This window comes from Cheilinus undulatus, linkage group 16 (genome assembly GCF_018320785.1).
Source record: "Cheilinus undulatus linkage group 16, ASM1832078v1, whole genome shotgun sequence".
NCBI classification, from domain to species: Eukaryota; Metazoa; Chordata; class Actinopteri; order Labriformes; family Labridae; genus Cheilinus; species Cheilinus undulatus.
The window spans coordinates 29,743,099-29,763,082 of NC_054880.1; the positions used below are offsets into that span (position 1 = coordinate 29,743,099).

Consider the following 19,984-nt stretch of genomic DNA (forward strand, 5'->3'; position numbering starts at 1 on the left):
ATCAGTTTTACTGACATTTGTATAGACCTGTTTTTCAGAACACTAAATGGAGCCTTTAGGCACATCTGCCCAGTTTGATCAGTGATGGATGTAAAACAGATTAACATTAAATTCTGGGTTACTTTGAAGCTTTTGATCAGTTATTTCTCTGTACTCAGTGATCCAGTCGTCTATGGTTGTTTGTAAAAATTCTGGATATATTTCAAAATGACATCTTTTACCCAGGATTTCTCTCATGACTTTAGCACACACTGCAAGTGTCCATTCTTAGTTTCCAGATGTGAAAAAACCACAGACAGTTACAAGCAACTAGTGAAGCAAATATGTACGATTACACCAATGCGACCTCTGTGATTTTACTTTCTATTGATGTTATATGTTAACATTTATCATAACCTTTTGGCTGATCTTTGAAGACACGATTTTTCATTTGCTGAGGCTCTTTTTGTGGAGTTGAAAGGTGCACTGATGACAAGTACAGCTGTACCATGAGCTCATACATGTGGGCTGGCGATAAAATTACAGTGTCACTATTTGGCCAGTTAGAAATGTGCTCATTCTATCTAGAAAACCTAAAAAAGACTTTTCAAAGTAACATTGCACATTCACATCTAAAGACAGTGTGTCAGCACAGTACTGGTCCCAGAGAATGTGGATCTTGCAGGTTCACTAGCTTCAATATAACAACTAGATTGGGGTTGGACGTATGTTTTGCTCCTCATTTTATAAGGAGTCTTTTATTTTATTTTCCATAATGCATCAACCCCCCACCTCCACCCCCACTGAGAAGAAAAAGAGTCACACTACCATCAAAAATCAAACCCTAAAAAAGGTTTCTTATCAAAAGACCTTTGTATAAACTACTTAAAAAATGATTTATCATGGTTTTAATCAATAATTGCAAATCTAATTTTGGTAGCCTCAACAGACAAAGCCTAATCCTGACCCTTTTATCCATACCCTTGCTTTGAACTTGTGTAACACTGCAGACTGCACTGATTGCACTAGACTCTTTTTAAACTTTATGCCACGTCTAATCTTTTATCTGAGTTAATGTTTTACATTTTGTAACTGAGTTGTCTGTATGCTCTTTTCTTTGTTCCCCCTTGTGTTTTTAAAGAGAAGCACAGCTAATTTCATTGTATGATGTAAAACCACAATAAAGCTGTTCTCCATCCATCTTCTACACTGCTTATCTCATAGGGGTCGGGGGGGCTGAAGCCTATCCAAGCTGTCGTTGGGCGAGAGGGGGTAACAATTTGGACTGATCTCCAGTAAAAACAGTACTGACAAGTAGAGACAGACACACTCTGAGGTTAGAGCACTAACCCCCACACCACCATGCAGCCCATAAAGACATTTTATTCTATTCTATTCTACATAATATATGAAGACATGTTCTGATAAGATCTGATTGGTGCAGGTCCATATAGAGCTATAATGTATTACATTTCGTCAACTCCCAACAACGGGTGTTGTGTGCTTCCTGCCCCCAGCTGCAAACTACCTATACAGAAATGTTGTCAAGTTTTTATAAAACTGCAGCTATAGCTCCATCCAAAGGTTGCCATTGTTTACCGTGCAGTACACCTGTAGCTCCTGCCTTGTTCTTCTCAAATGGCATGGATTGGTCCGGTCATTGTCTGATGGGGAAAACTGCATTAGCTTGAAAGCTTGTCAGATGGATCCACCTGGTGACAGACATGGAGTCTGGCCTCCATCCATTGGCTTTGCAAGGTTTTAGTACTAAGTAGTAACTGCCAATTTTAAGGTCGGTTAACAGGCAGTTAGTTTCCCATTTTTTACCTATGGAAAACAATCTTGTCATCTTTATAGTACAAGAAAGTGAGGTAGAGCCCATCTTACCAACCACCTCTGATCATACTCCTTAAAAAAAGAGCAAAGAAAGACCAATGTAGCATATATTCCCATTTTTGACATTTTTTAATGGTTTTAAAAACATGTACTGTATACCCTGACCCTGGATATAGAAATGTACAGTATCCTGGATGAAAAAGTTTCAAAAACAACTCTTACACAGTAACTACTATAAAGACGTTGGTCATTTTCAGGCACTTGGAACCAAATACAGTCTTTGTTGTCGTGCTACACAAGAAAGTACTTCTTTGGTCCTTTTCCCCCTCCTCTCTCCTAGGCAGGTCAGCTGTAACCACAGACGGAACAAAAACACAGCGTTCTGTTTTTTACAAAGTTATTTACATTTCTCATAAGACCCGAAACAAGCCTCCATCAGACAAGAAACAGAACAAAGTTCCTCTGTCACATATCAACCCTTCATGTTTTTTCATACATGTCCACATTGGTTATGAAATGACAACAAAATAAAAGATATAATGGCTCGAATGAGTTTTTTTTTGTTTTGTTTTGTTTTGTTTTGTTTTTTTTACAGCAGTTTTAATCAATATAACTTAGTGGAATGGTTTTGATGTAAAATTTGGCATTAAAAGGATCATTAGTTCCTTTTTGTCCACGTTTGGCTTTAAACCAAAAAAGCCACATTGCTACAAATATTCCAAGCTTTCAAATGAGAGCTCAGTGTACGTCAATGTAAGGTCAAAATAGAAAGCTCCACATGTGTCTGTAAAGTCTGCTCAGCTGCAAGGCAGCCATGTTTGGTAAGTGTTACTGCATGCAGCCATCGGTGACTGAACCTGTGCCACATAGTAATTGCTGAAGTTGACGTCTCTGACATAAGGAGCGGGCTGGTAGTAGCAGGTGATGTTGGACAGCGCAGGGATAGCGTTCTGTTCAGCCATTACACGCAGTGCCAGAGCAGAAATAAGTGCCAGTGTCTGTCTGCGCTCGTGGCCCATCAGGCACACGGTGCTCTCGTCCACCACTCTCCTCAGCGTTATCAGGTAATCGTAGCGTTTGTGCTCCATACCCGCAAAGTGGTTCTGCAGATACCCCTCCAGTTTCCTCTGCTGCTCGCCTATGTCGGGGAAGTCGATGAAGAAACGCGAGCACATGTAGCGCTGCATCTGTTTTATCTGAGCTTCAGACGATGGCCTGAAGCCTCGTACCAGCAGGTGACAGTACTTAAGCAGACCGCCGCCCCGGATCTCCTCTGGGCTGCGGGTGGCGATAGTCCTGGAGCAGAGGTGGCCCAGAGCTTCCTCAAAGTCTCCATACATGCTCTCCCCCTGCACTGTAGGGTGGAAAGTCTCGGACATAGCCGTCTCCGAGCAGCGGTCGAAAAGCAGCAAGGAGTCCAAGGTGATCTGGAAGGAATCGACACTGAACTCAAACTGCCTCCTCAAAGAGTCCACAAACTTTAGTTCCACGTTCTTGCCCGTGTTGTTGGACAGTGAGATGAGACTCCAGCGGTCCGTGTCGTTGCAAACTTTCACCAGTTTCTGCACATACGCCTCCTTGAGGGCAAGGGCTGTAATTCGCTCCCTGCACACCCCGTCAGGTAAGAAGTCCACCAGGCAGTCCAGCACCACGTCCTTCACCAGGCGGAAGGTTTTGTCGTCAGTGAGGCTGAGGCCGAAGATCAAATCCAGGTCCTTGTAGCCAAGGCCGTTGTCCTGGTGGAGAACATGGCTGGCCGCAGAGCCATTCAGCTTGACGTCACGTACCACCACACCACGCTCCTCCAGCCGAGCCCTGACCACCTGAAAGATACAAACGAGGGGAAAGAGTGAGTGATGGTTATCTGCAACAAGATAACACAAAATGCAAGTTTGTGCATGCAAACGGGAGTAGCTCCCCTCAAACTAATCAAAAATAAAAGAACCTGAGGTGCTGTCATTACAACATGATATAGCATGACTGAAAAATTCCAGCTTGATGAAAGAAGTCCAACAGGATACATAATGAGACAAAAGCAAATGTTACTTTACAATGTGAGTTAAAGTCAGGATCATTTAAAGAGAACGAGACAGAGCCTTTGAAAATATGTCACCACTTTTTCTTCAATCCTATGATGTTATTATTTACAGGTTTGAGTAAAATGAAGTTTTGTCCTGGTGCATTAAACACATCTTACATCCAACTAAATATTCTTGTGGAGGCCTTTTTCATTTTTCTTTTTTCTTTTTGAGGAAAATGCCCACTGGTTAAGACAACAATCAGATGCTGTGCTTAACAGACCTTGAATAATGCAACGTGTACACAAATTAATGCAACACATGTGCATGGAGACATCCAAACCACAGATTCAGCTGTTGATGCGTAATCTTTCCATGCAACTTAACTGCTGATCTCTACACAGGGTGGATTGCCACAATCAGCCCTGTGTAATGAAGACGCAGGTGTGTTTATCTGAGTGGTGTGGTTTGGGTGGTGTACTGGTGGAGGCATCTTGATCAAATTAAAGAGGTTTAGTTAGAAATAACAGTAAAAAACAGACTGAAGAGGGTCAATCTACCATAGGACCCTTCATCAGGTTAGGTGTCCTATGTACCTGGCAGCAACAGGTAGAAAATATGACTATGCAATTTCATGGGTATGGATAAAACAGCAGATTTTACCGCCGATTTCACGCGCACCTTCCCGTTTATAAACAGCCAGCAGGCTAAAAGCAAAGATAGTGGATTTTTTTCAGGTTTCTTCAAACCATAGAAAGTCTGGGGTTAGACTCCACTCCTGCAAGCTGCAAGAAGGTAAAGAACTTCAGTAACATCAAACTTCATCAAAATGACACCAGGCTTATGAGCTGTCAGCAACAACAGCTAGACTCACCAGGCTAATCTGTGATTATAAATAGACTATTTTAATTTAAATGGATCTCTAAGGATCTGAATTTAACTGTGTTAAAAGTGTAACAACCTTAAAACTATACCTCCTCTGGTATCCTCTACAATAAATGAGGAGCTGCTATAGGGAATTCAGTGTAACATGTTTATTACGTCATGTTTATGAACCCATATCAACATGTATCATGGTACATATTGTATGGCAAGGCTGGGGAAAAACCCAGTCCTAATCAATATCTCCACAAAACAACAAAAATGTACATTAGCACAACAAATGTAATAAAATAAGATGTATGCATGCATGTCCTTCCTGGGCTTTTGTCCTGCCTCTCTGTTTGACCATGTTCAATCCTATCTAACGGCAATAATTTGCTTTAAATAAATTAAAGTGATGTCTCATTAAGGATGTGGCGGTGGGCTTTGAGGCTAAGGAGCCACTTTTCTAAAAGATGTGGTAAAGGTAGAGGTAAGGTTGTGAGTCAAACGTTTCTTGATTCTTTGTCTTCTGAAGTGTTGATATAAGAAAGAAGTGTGTAGCAGCGGGATTTAATCATTTTTGGAATGCTATAATCCTAATACTTGCATGCCATGGGAAAGTCAGTGATAAATTCCTGAATCAGAATTATCAAACCTCTAATTAGTCTGATGTCTTATTTCACTGACAGACCGCGTTACGTGTCAAGTTTAAAAAAGATCAGAACAGAAATGAGCTGAGGAAAACGACAAGAAAAGGCTTGTCTGGTGGAAAGGAACGAGTTGGACAATGAATTTTAAATCATATGGAAGAAACTGAATACTCATAGGAAAGGCAAAAGATTTTTCATTCTATTGAAATATCACTGTGCTGATTTCTGCTGAATGTTTGGGAAGACTGCTGGCAGCTCAGTTGTTTACACTTCCTGTCTGTCGTATCACTTAAAGACAAAACAGCAAAACAAGGCCAATTCTGAAGAAATTACAAACGCAGCTGCTACAAAGAGGAGTTTTCTCAAAGATAATATCAATGAGAGTAGTCAGACATCTATACAGACAGACAATCTTATATTAAAAAACTTTCAAAGCAAAACTTCTCAAACTTTGCCATGACAAGGAGAGACCCTCATAGTAGGGCTGCAGTTTGCTAACTTTGAGTTGGCAAAGTGCATTAGGCTGCTACGTAAAAAAAAAAAAAAAAAAAAAAAAAAAAGTGAAAAAGTGAAGGGGTCTGAATGCTTTCTGAATGTAGTGTATATAGCACCTTTAAACAGACATCAAAGGCATAAACTCAGGGAAAGTAACATCATCACACAGACCAAACAGAGGTCAAGTAAATTCAAACAAGAGGGAAAAAGCAGAATATGAAAACAAAGGCTTTAAAAAATAACACAAATGAAAAAAAGGAAAATGACACAACAAGCAGATCTTGAATGACAGTTAAAGTAGTGAATATTAAAAAAAAATACTGTATAACATAAGAGAAGCAAAGAAAAATAGTGTGATTCTTATGGTTATATGACAAATGATATCATAAGATATGAGAGCAAAAGAAAATTGAACACATTCATACAAGAACATTAAGATGAAGATGACATCACATCAGTGGAGTTAAAAACAAGATAGGGCGATTAAAAAAAGAATAATAAAAGAAAAGATGCCTTTATATTTTTGGGTCATTTTCCTTCCAAGTTCCCATGACCCTCCCAAGTACCCCCTGATGACCCTCCCAGGGGTCAGGACCCCAACATTGAAGAACACTGCTTTAAAGCTTTAAGGCATGGTATCCTTATGTTTACAATGAAATGTATGTATTGAATTGCACTTAGTCACTTTAATGAACTTCATGCAGATATTATTGATTTTCATCTAGCACTGCTTTCTTATTTTTACTTTTTGTGTCTCTCATGTGAGCCGCTGAGGCACTGAGTGAAGCCAAGTAATAACAAAGATAACAGGAACTATAATAAGAAGGGTAGTTTTGAGGTAGTTCCCCTTCCTTCTTTTGGCTATTCCTATTGCACTGTAATTTTATCAGGCTCCAGTTTTTGTGACTAACTCTGCTATAAAAGAGCAAATTATGACTGTAAGAAAATGTCCTGATGTTAAAGAAAAATCATCTGATAGTAGCTTTTTTAGCACAGGAAAGGAAATGAGAAGTGATTAAATGCTTAGCATCAGAATGTTTGTACTGATAAAGAAGGATCTAGTGTGTTAAGCTAGTGTGCAAGACCTACCCTAGCTTTCCCCAAAAATCTAGAAGAACTTTGCTGAATAAACGTGAGATCTTGAACAACAGTGTGGAAATGAACTTTGGGGACTTAGGGTTAAACATGGCCATTCTGCACCATCCTCCAGCCTTCACTGCTTCATTGCTTGACCTCCAGATTCAGACCCTTTACTGCATTCTCCACTGAAGTAAACCTAACAGAACAACTATTTGGATATCTGGATATTTATCAGATCCCTGTTGAAACAAAAATGTACATATTGAAGGATAAACTCTCCTCATTGCAATTATGGTATGCTTACTTGCTAGATTATACCAAGGTCCTCTCCTGTGGTATTTAGTTTGAGATAAAATTAGGATATTAGCAAAGTTGTCATCTCATTTTGGTTTTACGATACATAGCATGCTTTACATACCAATTCATTTCAGTGGATCCAGATCCAAAAAATGGCCACATAAGTAATTTTTTCAATTAATCGAGTCTTTGCTGCAGCTCTACACTCGATCCACCCAACGAGGGAACACATTGCCAGACATTACTTACACTCTTATTGAGTTTTACAAAAGTACCAACAACAAGGTACTCAATAACCTGATGAATGGCTTTGAGGCACATGCCCTAATATCAGAGATAAAATAAAACCAGCACGAATTTTAGTCTAAAGACAGAGCAATACCTCCGTGGCCTTCGTGCCTGACACACAATTATGTTACCAGCAACTATAGTACAAGACAATTTAAGTTTAGGCCAGTTTTGGCAGCACTATTTTCTTATGGTCTTATGGGAACTAGCTTTTTAAAAAGTTACAGGTACAGGTGAATACAAAGATAAAGGTAGTAAAGAAAACTGTTTCACTGAGGGGCTCATCCAAAAATATGAGTATGACAGGACCACTTTGTTACACCTCGCCCTTAAAGTATTAAAGTCAGTAAAACCAGTCCAAAAGGTTTAAAAAAACAAAAGAAAAAAGAAGAACAGCCTAGATCACTACTTTCCATTATTACAAGACACACAGGAAGTCATTGTCAAGGATTTTTTAGGCTAATCAGGTTTCAGGGGGGCCCTGGTCATCCACTGGATCCTCCTGGGTCCTCCAGTGATAGCCAGGAAATGCTGATGGCTCATCTGCATGTTCAGACACAAAACTAGGGGAAACGGCGGGAAGCTGACAAATTTTATAAGAGTGTTGATGCCTATAAATCTGGACAGGAAACAAACAGGATAGCAGAGCAAGAAACGTAGCACAAAATGTTGTGGATATTTGTGTTTGGTAGCTTATTTCCTTGTTGTAACAATTCTTCTTGGCAATAAATAACTACGTAAATCTTACACAGTTGGAAAGCCTGTTTATGTGGTGCCATATTTGTAAGGAACATGCATTTGTGGGATGAGCAGCAGAGCTGAGTATGTGGGTTGCGTCCATGAAAAATTTGCCCTATCTTCTCTGCCAATGCTAAACAGCTTTTCTACTGTTGACTCTTGTTTGGTGGATTGAATGATTGAAGTCTGCAGAAACAAGGCATATTTGCAATTTAACAATTTATTCATTTAACAGACAGGAGCCTCAGTAGTGTGTGGAAGAACCATACACAGCCACAACAACCTGGTCACACACTGCGGTGGGATGGCATCCCCATTCTTCAACCAGCATTTGTCACAATTCAGCCAATGTGGTTATTACCTCCACCAAGAAGGTTATGTGATCAGGTGGGTTTGTTCGTTTGTTAGTTTGTTCGTTTGTTAGCAACATAACTCAAAAAGTTGTGGACGGATTTTGATGAAATTTTCAGGAAATGCCAGAAATGGCAGAAGGAAGAACTGATTAGATTTTGGGAGTGATCCAGATCACCATCTGGATCCAGGAATTTTTTAAAGGATTCTGTACTATTGGGAGATAGGGCTAAAGGCGGAGGTCTGCACTGTTACCACTTTACACCAGGAGATGGCGGACATGAGTAACTTCAATCCCAGCAGCATTTTTGGGTGTGTTTCTATTAAAAGTTTTGGAGTTTATAGAGTTTGAAAGACCCACGCTCAGTCAAGGAGACGAGTCGGAGCGTAACAGAGAGAAAGACAGAGAATTGGAGCAAGAATACTCACAACGCTAGGAGGAATAGAGGAATATTCACCCTCTGCCATGACTTCCAGTGAAACCATGGGTGAGACTGTCAGTGCATCTGTTGGCATCGGCAGGCAATGCTTCCGCCATGACAGTCCACCCATAGCGAAGCCGATGCTTTGCCTTACTGTGTTTCTACCCCACCGGGGAGAGAGTAATCAGTAAATTCTGTGGTGGGGGGCACATGGGAACGGATCCAGGAATTTTTTCAAGGATTCTTCACTATTGGGAGATAGGGCTAATGGTGGAGGTCTGTACTCTCTGAGTGTTTTTCTAGTGTTGATGAAGTTTTCAGTGGGGTTGAGGTCAGGATTGCTGGCAGGCCATTCCATCCTCTCAACTCTCAAAGCCTGCATGTAGTCTCTGATAAACCCAGCTCTGTTAGGGCTAGTATTGTTATCTTGGAGGATAGTCTGTCCCAGACTGTGGAGATATAGGATTGCCACTGGTTACAGAATCTCAACATCTCTGCATTGAGATTGTCTCCAATGATAACATTGAGGCACCTGTTTGTCAGCACCCGGGGGTACCAGAAGCTCAAAACAAGAGTCAGAAGCAACAGTAGAATAGGCTATTTGGCATTGGTAGATTTTTCATGGGCTCTGCCCACATAGGCTCTGCTGCTCATCCCATGAATGCATGTTCCTTGCAAATGTGGCACCATTTAAAAGGGAAATAAACAGGCTTTCCACTGGTATAAGATTTATTGCCAAGAGGCATTGTTCCAAAATAGACATAATCCACCAAACACAAATTTTTGTACTAAGTTTAGATGGCATTCATGCTGCCATTTGCATAGTCATTGTCTTAGTTCATCACAGCATTAGGCACTTACATAGCATTAGTATTAAGGATGTCAATGTATTTGTATATAGTTGTCTCAATTTAGTCATGAGCAAACAATTTTTCTTGTCAAAATGTTTGTTTACAGAGTTAAAACAGCAGCACAGCTTGGTGTCTAACTGTAAAACTAGGAAGTGCATTTCAGTCAAGCACAGGTAATATCCTAACGTAGGCCATGATTGGTCACATTCTTAGAACTAGCTGCACTTCAATAAAAATGGACCACAGGCCATAGTTTGGACAACCTTTCCTATTTAAACACAGAGTTCTACAATTCAAAGGCACTACTAAACTCCAGTCCAGAATAAAGTCAGCAAAGGCTTCATGAAGGTCTGGATGGAAAGAACAACACTGCAGAGAAAAGGATTTTTTTTAACTATCCATGAAGGGAAACCCACAGCAGTATTTGCTCTGACCTCACACTTAAACAGTTGGTTTGAATTAACAGCACGCCATAATCTGCCCGTATGGGGGTCCCAAAAGCAGCACATGAGGGAGCCCAGCCTTGCTGCCCCCTCCCCCCGTCCTTTAGCGCTCATAAAACAGGCTCATACATTTCCCACATGACGCACCAGCACCTGGTGAGTCAGGCGAAGGGAGACACTTCCGCCAACGTTCAGCAGAAAAGACTTGTAAAAAAAGAGCCGCAAACACACCAGACTGTCTGGTGTTGACAACGCCTTGGCGACACTTAAGTCTCTCCACTTTCCCTCTCCAGTCTCCATCGTTTCCTCGACTATTTCATTTAAGCTGTGGCCTGAATGTGTTTTTATTACGGCAGTTTGAAATGACCCAGCCGTTTACCAGCCCATCGTGCCCTGGACGCCTGTGAGAGCTTCGGGCAGTGAGTCAGAGGATCGCTCTGCCAAGGAGCTGGCGACGGCAAAAGAGGAGTTATGAGTCCCTGACCTTCAAATTCATTCCAAAACTAACCCAGCCAGTCAGTCGTACAGTAGCTTGGCAGCCAGTGGGGGATGATGATGGTTTTTCCTCTGTTTTGCAAATCTGTCTTGAGTTTCCTATGCACGGGTGGTCAATTCACCTGCATATTCAAACCAGAGGGAGACAGGATGAAACGTGATGCCATTAGCCCAGTATGAAGGATCTGCTCATATGATTTTAGGATTTCATGGAATCTTTATAGTGTATTTATCCAGAGCAAAACTCAGAGAAGAGATTTGTTTTGGATTTTTGAGCAAGCAATGTAAGATAAAACTGCTGAGGGCCAAAGCTATGTGAAGAACTATCATCGACTAAACATCCGGGAGATGTGATTGTGTCTGGGGATCAAGTTTTCTATCAAAGTTTCTCAGAAATAAGTTACTTATTGTGTCATATTCCTTACTTGCACTGCAGAAACTCAAATCTTAACCAAGTGTATTCATCTAATGCAGCAAGAAAATGTTGAGTAAGTTTCTTGGATTGATAAACTAACCAATTTAGATCTCATTTAAAGCCATTTAGGTAAAATTTGCTTAAAGCATCAGCAGTTATTTTTACATATTACAAGCAATTCAGGTGCAATTTTTAGCTACATATGTGGAAATAAGATGTTTATCTGTAAATGTCAAATAAAAGTGGCTTATAGTGAGATATTTTTATCAGGAAATTATGCAAAGCATTGGCAAAGACTTAGGCTTTTACTGGGTATTTTTACAGTCAATGCAGTTTTTACCATAAATAGCCAGCTCTCACAGCTGGAGCCAGGATGTTTTATACCAAGGTCACGACAAAAAATCACCCTAATATAAACAGATTTAAGCCATATAATACCTACAATAAAAGCATTCACCCGCTTGGATGTTTTACCCAAACATATTTCTACAAAGTAATGTCAGTTAAGCAAGGGCCGCATTAAAGTGACTGACCTAATTCAAGAGAGGGCCTGCCAGTTTGGCTTGTAAAGGCAGAGGGTTAAATGAATGAGGCAACAACAACTAACTGAAAAACACAAGAAGTGACGTTGAGTTTTGTTTACCCACTTATCTTTAGTCTCCAAGAGTATACATACTCCTCAAATGCACACCATTTAAGTAGCATACTGCATTATTTCCCATCATAATTCAACATTTTCTCAAGTCAAGCAGCAGACATTGGTGGTTAATGTGCAAATAAAAAGGGCCTATATACAGGTAGATCTCAAAAAAGTAGAATATCATGAAAAAGTTTAAGTGAAACCCCTATATTAGACTCATTACACATAGAGTGAAATATTTCAAGCCTTTATTTCTTGAAATTTTGATGATTATGGCTTACAGATAATGAAAACCCAACATTCAGTGTCTCAGAAAATTAGAATATTACATAAGATCAATAAAAAAGGATATTTTAAACATAAATGTCAGGCTTCTGGAAAGTATGTTCATTTCTATGCACTCAGTACTTAGTTGGGCCTCCTTTTACATGAATATTGAACTTCTTCATGATTTTCTAATTTTTGAGAGGTACCTGTATGCAAGAGCAGTCTGTAGCACAGGTTGTTAATCCTTTAATTTATCAGTCTTACATTAAAGTGTATCCACTTCTGCAGGCACCACAACACCTCTGTATTACATTAAAATCAAGCCACAGAGATAAATCTGTGCTGCTAGCACTGTTTGAATCTGCAAAGACAAAAATAGTCTTCAAAAATGCAGAAAAGTAAAAACAAACCACCAGATAAAAATCATTAGTGACTGCTCTAAATTAAATGTTCTGAGGTTGTGTCCTCTGGGGAGCGCTGGGAACATGTGGCGTCTTCATGTTGCTCCTGCTCAACAATAGCCCAGTGAGGAGTTGGTTTACAGCCTGGCGAGGGCCACAGCCGAGTCAGGCGACCGGTCTTCACTTACCACAGTGATACGCTGTCAAGCCTGACCCATGAGCCCAGTGTTATTACAGGCACTAATCCACTCCTCACATTCTGCTTCAGGTCCAGGCCACTCTCTGCGACGCCCAGTCTTAAAGGCACAATAGTGAAAGCAGACCTCGGAGCAGGAAAAATGGGACGGGACCTATCTGAAACATCTACTGTAGACACAACAACTTAGAGAAAATATGATAGCCAGCAAAGCTGGAATAAGATACAACCCTCTTTGAGGCCAAAAAACCGCAGAGGACTACATCGCTTCACCCTCACACATAAACACACTAAATGAGATATCTGCATTGATCATCATGGAGCTCCTGTATGGCCCTCATTCTGCTGGGGGAGCATGTATGGAGCAAATATTCAGACTGTGGGCTGATGTCTGTCAACAGTAAATGAAAGGGAGAGTACAAGGGTGTCAGTAACAGTAAAAGTTTTCCTTCACTGCTCCCGTGGCTCGCTCACAACCCGACCACAAACAGATGTTATTTAAATGTGGCCCTCAGACAAACCAAGCATTGAGAGGGGCTCCTCTGCCTCTGTGGGAGTATGATCCCCTGGTCACCTCACCTAAAGTCTGAAATCTTCTCAGGTAGATGGCTCCGTCTGCTACACAGGCGAAATAAATGACATTAAAAGAAGATGACTAGTGGTTTTGCATGTTTGAGCCTATTTATCAAGGATACCCCACATTACTGTCAACCATTTTCCAAAACATATCAGGGTGGTTTCTCGAGCTTTGAGTGTGTTTTTCCTTCCCTACAGTTAGCCACTGGTTTCCATTCATGTCCATATGGTATTAAAATCATCTAGCTGAGACTTCAAATCTGCGTGACATATTCCATGAAGCAGAACATGGTGTCTGCTTTTACTTTGTCAAAACACTGGTATCACTGAGAGGTGGTGCATCGCAGAATTTTCAAATCGGATTTCATGCTATAAGTCTAGGGCCAAGTTCAGGATAAACGGTATTCAATTAATGTGCTTTAACTTGTTTGCAGAGGTGCTAAATAGAGCTGTCTCACTTTTTCAGCAGCTCTGGTTCTGGAAGGAAACTCAGATCCTCCACTGAGAGGAAAACACTTCATAGAGGTTTAATTTGGCTTCACTAAATCTCAACACCTATTTTATCGATCAGTGGTAATATTAATGAAGTGTGTTACTTTGGTTCCACAACTAGGCATGTTTTCCTCTCTGGCTTACTTAACGTCCCATACACAGCAATATCTGATTGGCTAGACGTCACAAAATTACAAGGCAATCAACACAGAGGCCTGGGTGCCACTGACATACTGAATGTATGACATAATTTCCTGTTTTCTTCCTGCTGCTGTGGGTGCATCCTTCAAGCTCTGTCCATGTGTCTCTACCTTGAGTCTTTTCCTTGTGTCTTAGTCCCTCCCACCCAAGATGCATGGAGAGACAGGAGTGAACAAAACAGAGTAGAAGTAACAACAATAACAGTTCGGACAACTACAGATCATCTCTACAGCACACTGCTTTGTTATTTGGTCATTTATGGGTCTGGGTTTAAAAAATTAATTCTCCAATTCAGATCAGATCTCACTTTTTAATTATGATACCGTTTTATATAATCCAGAGATCGATATTTCTGTAATAAATCTTTATATCTTCTTAAAAAGGCCAGCTCCATTTCCTGAAGGCTCCTTCCATAACCAGTCTCAGACTAACGTCCCTCATGAAGCTCGTAACTTGATCTGAATTTGCCTCTAAATGCCTTTAGACTCAGATCTGAGGTTTGAAACTTATGCCCAATCATTTTGTTTTGAATTTCTGGGTGCGTTATCAATACAAGCTGTATAGTTGCAATAAATGACTTATCTCTGCCTTTAAACAAACATGATGGAGGCGGGCAGCTCTGCTCTACTGAAGGCACCTCTAACTTAAAAGAGAACATCAGGTTGCATTTTTGATTTAAAAACCATAAAGACAGGGCAAACTTGATGCAGTTACAATATGCAAGATGTGCCACATGGGGTAAAATATTGAGTAAATGCTACTAGTTTGGGGTTAGTTTTTAATGCAAAATGTGATATTTTTGATAAAGTCCCTTTTGTTTTCTGAGAATCGATTTGATGATATAGAAAAAACAGGCTCTGTACAAGAATCTACACTGACTTGGATCGAATTGAATCGTGAATTGAATTGGTCCTCAGATCCTTGAGTGTTTTAAGAGCTTTGGGACTACCTCTGGTTGGACCAAGGACAGCACACAGATCAGGATAGACTTGAGATGCACCCTGTGCTGCTCTGTGTAGTTTCTTGAAAGAGGTAACTGTTCATTTTTCTTCATTATTTGGTCATGAAATTTGCCTTTGATTTTGTTTATCATAATAAATATACATCTGCTCCAAATACTGGCTATTGGTCACATGAATTACTAATTATCAGTATACAGTCATGAAAATCAAATATCTGTCGACTCCTACTCCTTAGATCAATATAGAGGCCTAACATATTTCTGTTGTTATGAGAATAAAGGGAATGCTGGTGCCAAAAGTACAGCTATATGCCTGGTTCATCACACAGTGCAAGAGAAAGCGGCATGCAACCACTGTAAAAATATTGTTTTTTTTTTAACCAAAAATAGCATTTGCTCATCTTTAAAGTAGGTTCTTACATCTACACAAGACTTTAGCATGCTTCTGGACTAGTAATCTTCACCAATAACAAATCTTGCTTTCTCAAGCCCTCCAGACTGTATACAAAAACACCTGAACCTGTTGACTTTGTGCTTTAGGTAAGGCCTAACTCAACATGCTAACATGTTAACATCAACATGTACTGAGGGGAGAGAAAACTTTGATGCCTGTCGTCTGATGTTGCATAAGCTATGATATAATTTCCCCAAAGCTGCTCTTTAAGGTTTCTAATGAAGTAATCTGATGGAAAGAAAATGTTTGGGCTCTCTGTTTCTGTGTAATGAAGGAAAGGCATTAGTGGGTAGGGGGCCTCCTGGATTATAGAGGCCCTTAAAATGATGTGTATGTGTGGGGGTCTTTCTTCCATACAGGGTCACCACAGAAAAATGAATTACTCAAGCGAAATATGAGCCTGGATTAGCGGGAAATTGCAACCAAAGCAATTTGATTCCTATATGCTTCATTCCTAATACACATACTGAGGTTCAGTCATTATCTCTACAGCTCAGTAAGAAGCAGAAGAATGAAGGAGTAAGTGGAAAATAGCAGTCATACTGTTAGATCATCCAAAATGTTAAGAGTAATAGCAACTAAATTTCCTTTGTTTTAATGTAAACATAAAACATATATGCAGAATTATTGGCATGGTATTAGTATCATGCATTAGTATAGTAAGGAACCTACAGTGCATCCAGAAAGTATTCAGACCTCCTTCACTTTCTGTCTTGTTGCAGCCTGATGCTAGAGTTCAATTTTTTTTTTTATTCTCATTTACCTACATGTAGTATCCCATAATGAAAAAGTGAAAACAGAATGTTAGAAATTTTTGCAAATATAAAGAGAATAAAAACTGAAATAAAGCACTGAAATGCATTCAGACCATTTTCTTTTGTAAAAAAAAAAAAAAAAAAAAAAAAACTTGAAATTTAGCCCAGGTTCCTCCCATTTCTTTCTTTGCTGAGATGTTTCTACACCTTGATTGGAGTCCACCTGTAGTCAATTACACTTATTGGACATGATTTGGAAATACCTCTCTATAGAAGGTCTCACAGCTGACAATGCATATCAGAGCAAAAACCAAACCATGAGGTCAAAGGAATTGTCTGCAGAGCTCGAAGACAGGACTGATGCTAGGCCCAGATCTGGGGAAGGCTACAAAAAAAAAAGCGCAGCAGTGAAGGTTCCCAGGATCACAGTGACCTCCATAATTCTCAAATGTAAGAAGTGTGGCACAACTAGGACACTCTTGTCACCCAGCCAAACTGACCAATCGGAGGAGAAGGACCTTAGCAAGAAATGTGACTGATGGTCACTGTGACTAAGCGCCAGAGATCCTGTGTGGAGATGGGACAAAGTTCCAGAAGGACCACAATCACTGCAGCCCTCTACCAACCTGGCTAGGTGGAAGATCCTCCTCACTGCAACACACATGAGAGCCCGCACATGGAGATGTGAAAGCCAGGTGAGCTTTCATGTGTGAAGCATTTGCATATCAGATAACAGAGCAAATCAAATCTCATGCCTACCCAAATAAGCTTGCATTAAAAATGCTAATATGACAACAAATAGAAACGTGCACCCTTTTAGAGACTAAGATCAGATTTATTTTAAAGATCTTTCTGGAAATAGTGTCCAGTTAAGCAAAATCCTTTTACACAATGATTAAGAATAATATTAGCTGATAATTAAAGGATGTAATAATATCTTTTATGATCATTTTTGACTTAACTGGACACTATTTTATAGTAACTTATGCAACTGCTTGGGCCTAGGGCTGAGCAATATATCAGTTTGGGTTTGTTTTTTTTTTTTAACAATAAATCAATATATTTACAAGTACAATACAGGTAATAAAATACATTTTATTTACATCATTGGATCATGACCTGAGCCAAAGATCTCAGGAGGAGCGAGGCAATGTCTGCTCTGGGCTAATCAAAATAAGATTTGTACACATGAATTTAAATTGTAATAAAACATGAATTACTATATCTTGTACAAAGGTCTTTTAGCAAGAATTTACTGAAACAAATAAAATTGCTGATTTTTGATGGCAATGTATCACCTTGTTTCATCATGGTCTTGGGAGCCTCAGCTTTTGTTAGATAAAACAGGTGTACTCCAAGCGGAAAAAACACAGATTTCTATTTAAAAAGCTTATGAAGATGTTGATTTGAAAAAATAGATGGCAGACCTAAAACTCAGTTAAAAAGACTGGAAGAACCACATTTACTAATATGCTTATTGAAGAAAAAGACTATTCATGAGAAGTGTTGAGCCCAATCAGGAATTATTACTTTATTTGTTTGACCAGAATTAAGGGGACTTTTATGTTGTATTTCTTTAACATTTTGATATTGTGGTGCTGGCTTTCAATAAAAGTTGACTGGTTTGAGGATTTGACTCAGACATGACTTTGTTTATGCTGCTTCTTGACAGAAAAAAATCAAAGTAAATTCTGCTAGTGTTAACTACTTGGGCAGCAGGTATGGTCATCCTGCCCTGCCCCATTCTTACATTGAAAATTGCTGTATTTTAGCTGTTTTGACAGTACGTTGTTGTATAAAGATGTTCATGTAAATCACTCCCACTCAATAGTCCATAAACATGAGCATGTGTTAAGGCTTATTGCTGATATCACAACCATAATGTTTGAGAGCAGAGGAACAGGAAAATATAGGGAGCAATAAGCTGGTTGGAAACGCTGAAATGAAAGCATATAAAGCTGATTTGTTTGGGGGTTTTTTGCCATGTGGGAGTACAATTGTTGTAGGAGGGATGTAATAGTGGATGTCAGTGTGCACAGAAAGGGACAAATATTAACAAAATAAATACTAAGAAAGAAAAAGAAACAAAAAAGGTTAGAAAATACACATGGGTGGCTATGAATGTATACCTAAGTAGCCTGCCAAAGAATTATCTATCATGTGTTTATGCGTGTGTTTGTCATATCAAAATATGGCAAAAATTATTTTCGATAATCCATGAGCTATGAGGGGAAATGTGAAGAGTGTTACATCTGCCCCTTGTCTCCCCTACTGACAGTGCTGATAAAAGTTTTGTACGTTTTGATGACTTTACTCTAGCTAAAAGTGTGTTTTTCCTGCTCTATCAACGCTGTCATGTGCACTCATGAAAATAGGATGCCATTCAGGTTGTAATAGCATCGAAAAAAGAAAAAAAGTGCATTTTACATCATGAAAAGTTTACTTTTATGTTGTTTTTAGTACATAACTGCTAATGCATTGACTAGATGCATGGTTTAAATACAGTCCTGTACTTCTGCACACCACTCAAAAGTCTACTTGGAGTAATGTTACCAAATGAATGCTTAACATGCTTTTAAATAACATGTTAAGCGGCTACATTTGCATATTAAGCGTGGTAGGCTATAAGAGTGTTTTTATCCAAAGCATATTTGTGCCACTCTTGCTTTGAGTCTCCTTTAGTTAGACTAAGTGCATTCATAAGTAATCTACTTTTAGTCCTCCGTTTGTGGACAAGTCTGCATAAGTAACTTTTACATAGAGCACCATGCACTTAAATGAAGTCTAGCTAAAGAAGTCAATAGCCTTACTATACAGATAAACAGGCCACTCTACTGTGACATTTGCTATAATACGCAAACTAAGTGACATATTTCTTCAGTAATAATAGAGATAAAATCAGTACTTCCAATCAGGCTTCATATTGTAATGCATATCATAAATATGTAGGCTAGACTTTAGAGACGAAAAAAGAGCTCAATAGACCCCGGTCTCACCTGGACGATCTGCCGGGGCTGCACGGACAGTGTGGGGAAGTTTCCTCGACCGTGGATCGGGACACTCTCCCCCAGGATGGCGTCCAATCTCTGCACCTGATCCCAAGACAGCACGCTGAGCCGCCGACTCTGCTCCGAGGCATCACCGGAGGACATGACGACCGACTCAACGGGATGTCCAATGACGGTTGTAAGAAGAGCAGCAGCAGCAATCCTCCCTCCAAGAGATGATGAAGAAGAAGAAGATGAAGATGGTGGGATGAAATAAAAATCACACACAACGCTTCTCTGTGTCTCCTCGTCAGGGAAAAGTTTCAAAAACCTCCAAAGAGATGTGAAAGTTTAGCAGAAACTCTTAAAACTCCAAACAGAAACTTGTGGTCCTCCTCTAAGTCTGTCTGCTCAGACTGTCTTCAGATTAAAACTGCCTGTAGACTCACCGGCTTGCTTTTTACCGAGCCGGGATTAAGAGCTGCCTTCCTATTGGCTGCAGAGAGATTTATGAACGACATACAGAGGACTACAATCAGCCTCCGCACTCACGCCCACTTCCAGTGCGTCACATGGAGGGTTCAAGGACTGTAGGAAAAATGGTAATTACTAGTTCGAACAGCGCCATGAATGAAGGAGGGACTGATTTCTTTTGGGTCCTATAGTGTTTCATCTGCACATATGAGCTGCTGTGTGAGTGTTTCTGACTAACCAAAGTCGGTTTTCAAGCAGGCTACGTTTGTTTAGACTTCCAGTTTCACAGAGAGAAATGTGAGCTAATAGAAGGGATGGTTTTTGAGGGGAGGAAGCAGGGGCATTTACTGGCATCCAT

At 39.9% G+C, this 19,984-nt stretch overlaps 1 protein-coding gene across 1 annotated transcript; it reads right to left on the reverse strand.

Moving 5' to 3' along the window:
* Nucleotides 1-1,987: 1,987 nt before the first annotated feature.
* tent5bb (terminal nucleotidyltransferase 5Bb) lies at nucleotides 1,988-19,563 on the reverse strand. The gene is made up of 2 exons (XM_041809438.1): nucleotides 19,162-19,563; nucleotides 1,988-3,638 (listed from the first exon to the last, which is right to left on the reverse strand). The coding sequence occupies exons 1-2, from the start codon at nucleotides 19,315-19,317 to the stop codon at nucleotides 2,613-2,615; spliced, it is 1,182 nt and encodes a 393-aa protein (XP_041665372.1). The 5' UTR covers nucleotides 19,318-19,563; the 3' UTR covers nucleotides 1,988-2,612.
* Nucleotides 19,564-19,984: the final 421 nt, after the last annotated feature.

What these genes read in the sequence shown, in the direction of transcription:
- tent5bb (XM_041809438.1), bottom strand. Translation starts at nt 19,317, where the DNA reads ATGTCCTCCGGTGATGCCTCGGAGCAGAGTCGGCGGCTCAGCGTGCTG. An exon ending in AGCCCCGGCAGATCGTCCAG is followed by an intron (nt 3,639 to 19,161) that starts GTGAGACCGGGG and finishes TGTATCTTTCAG; the next exon opens with GTGGTCAGGGCTCGGCTGGA.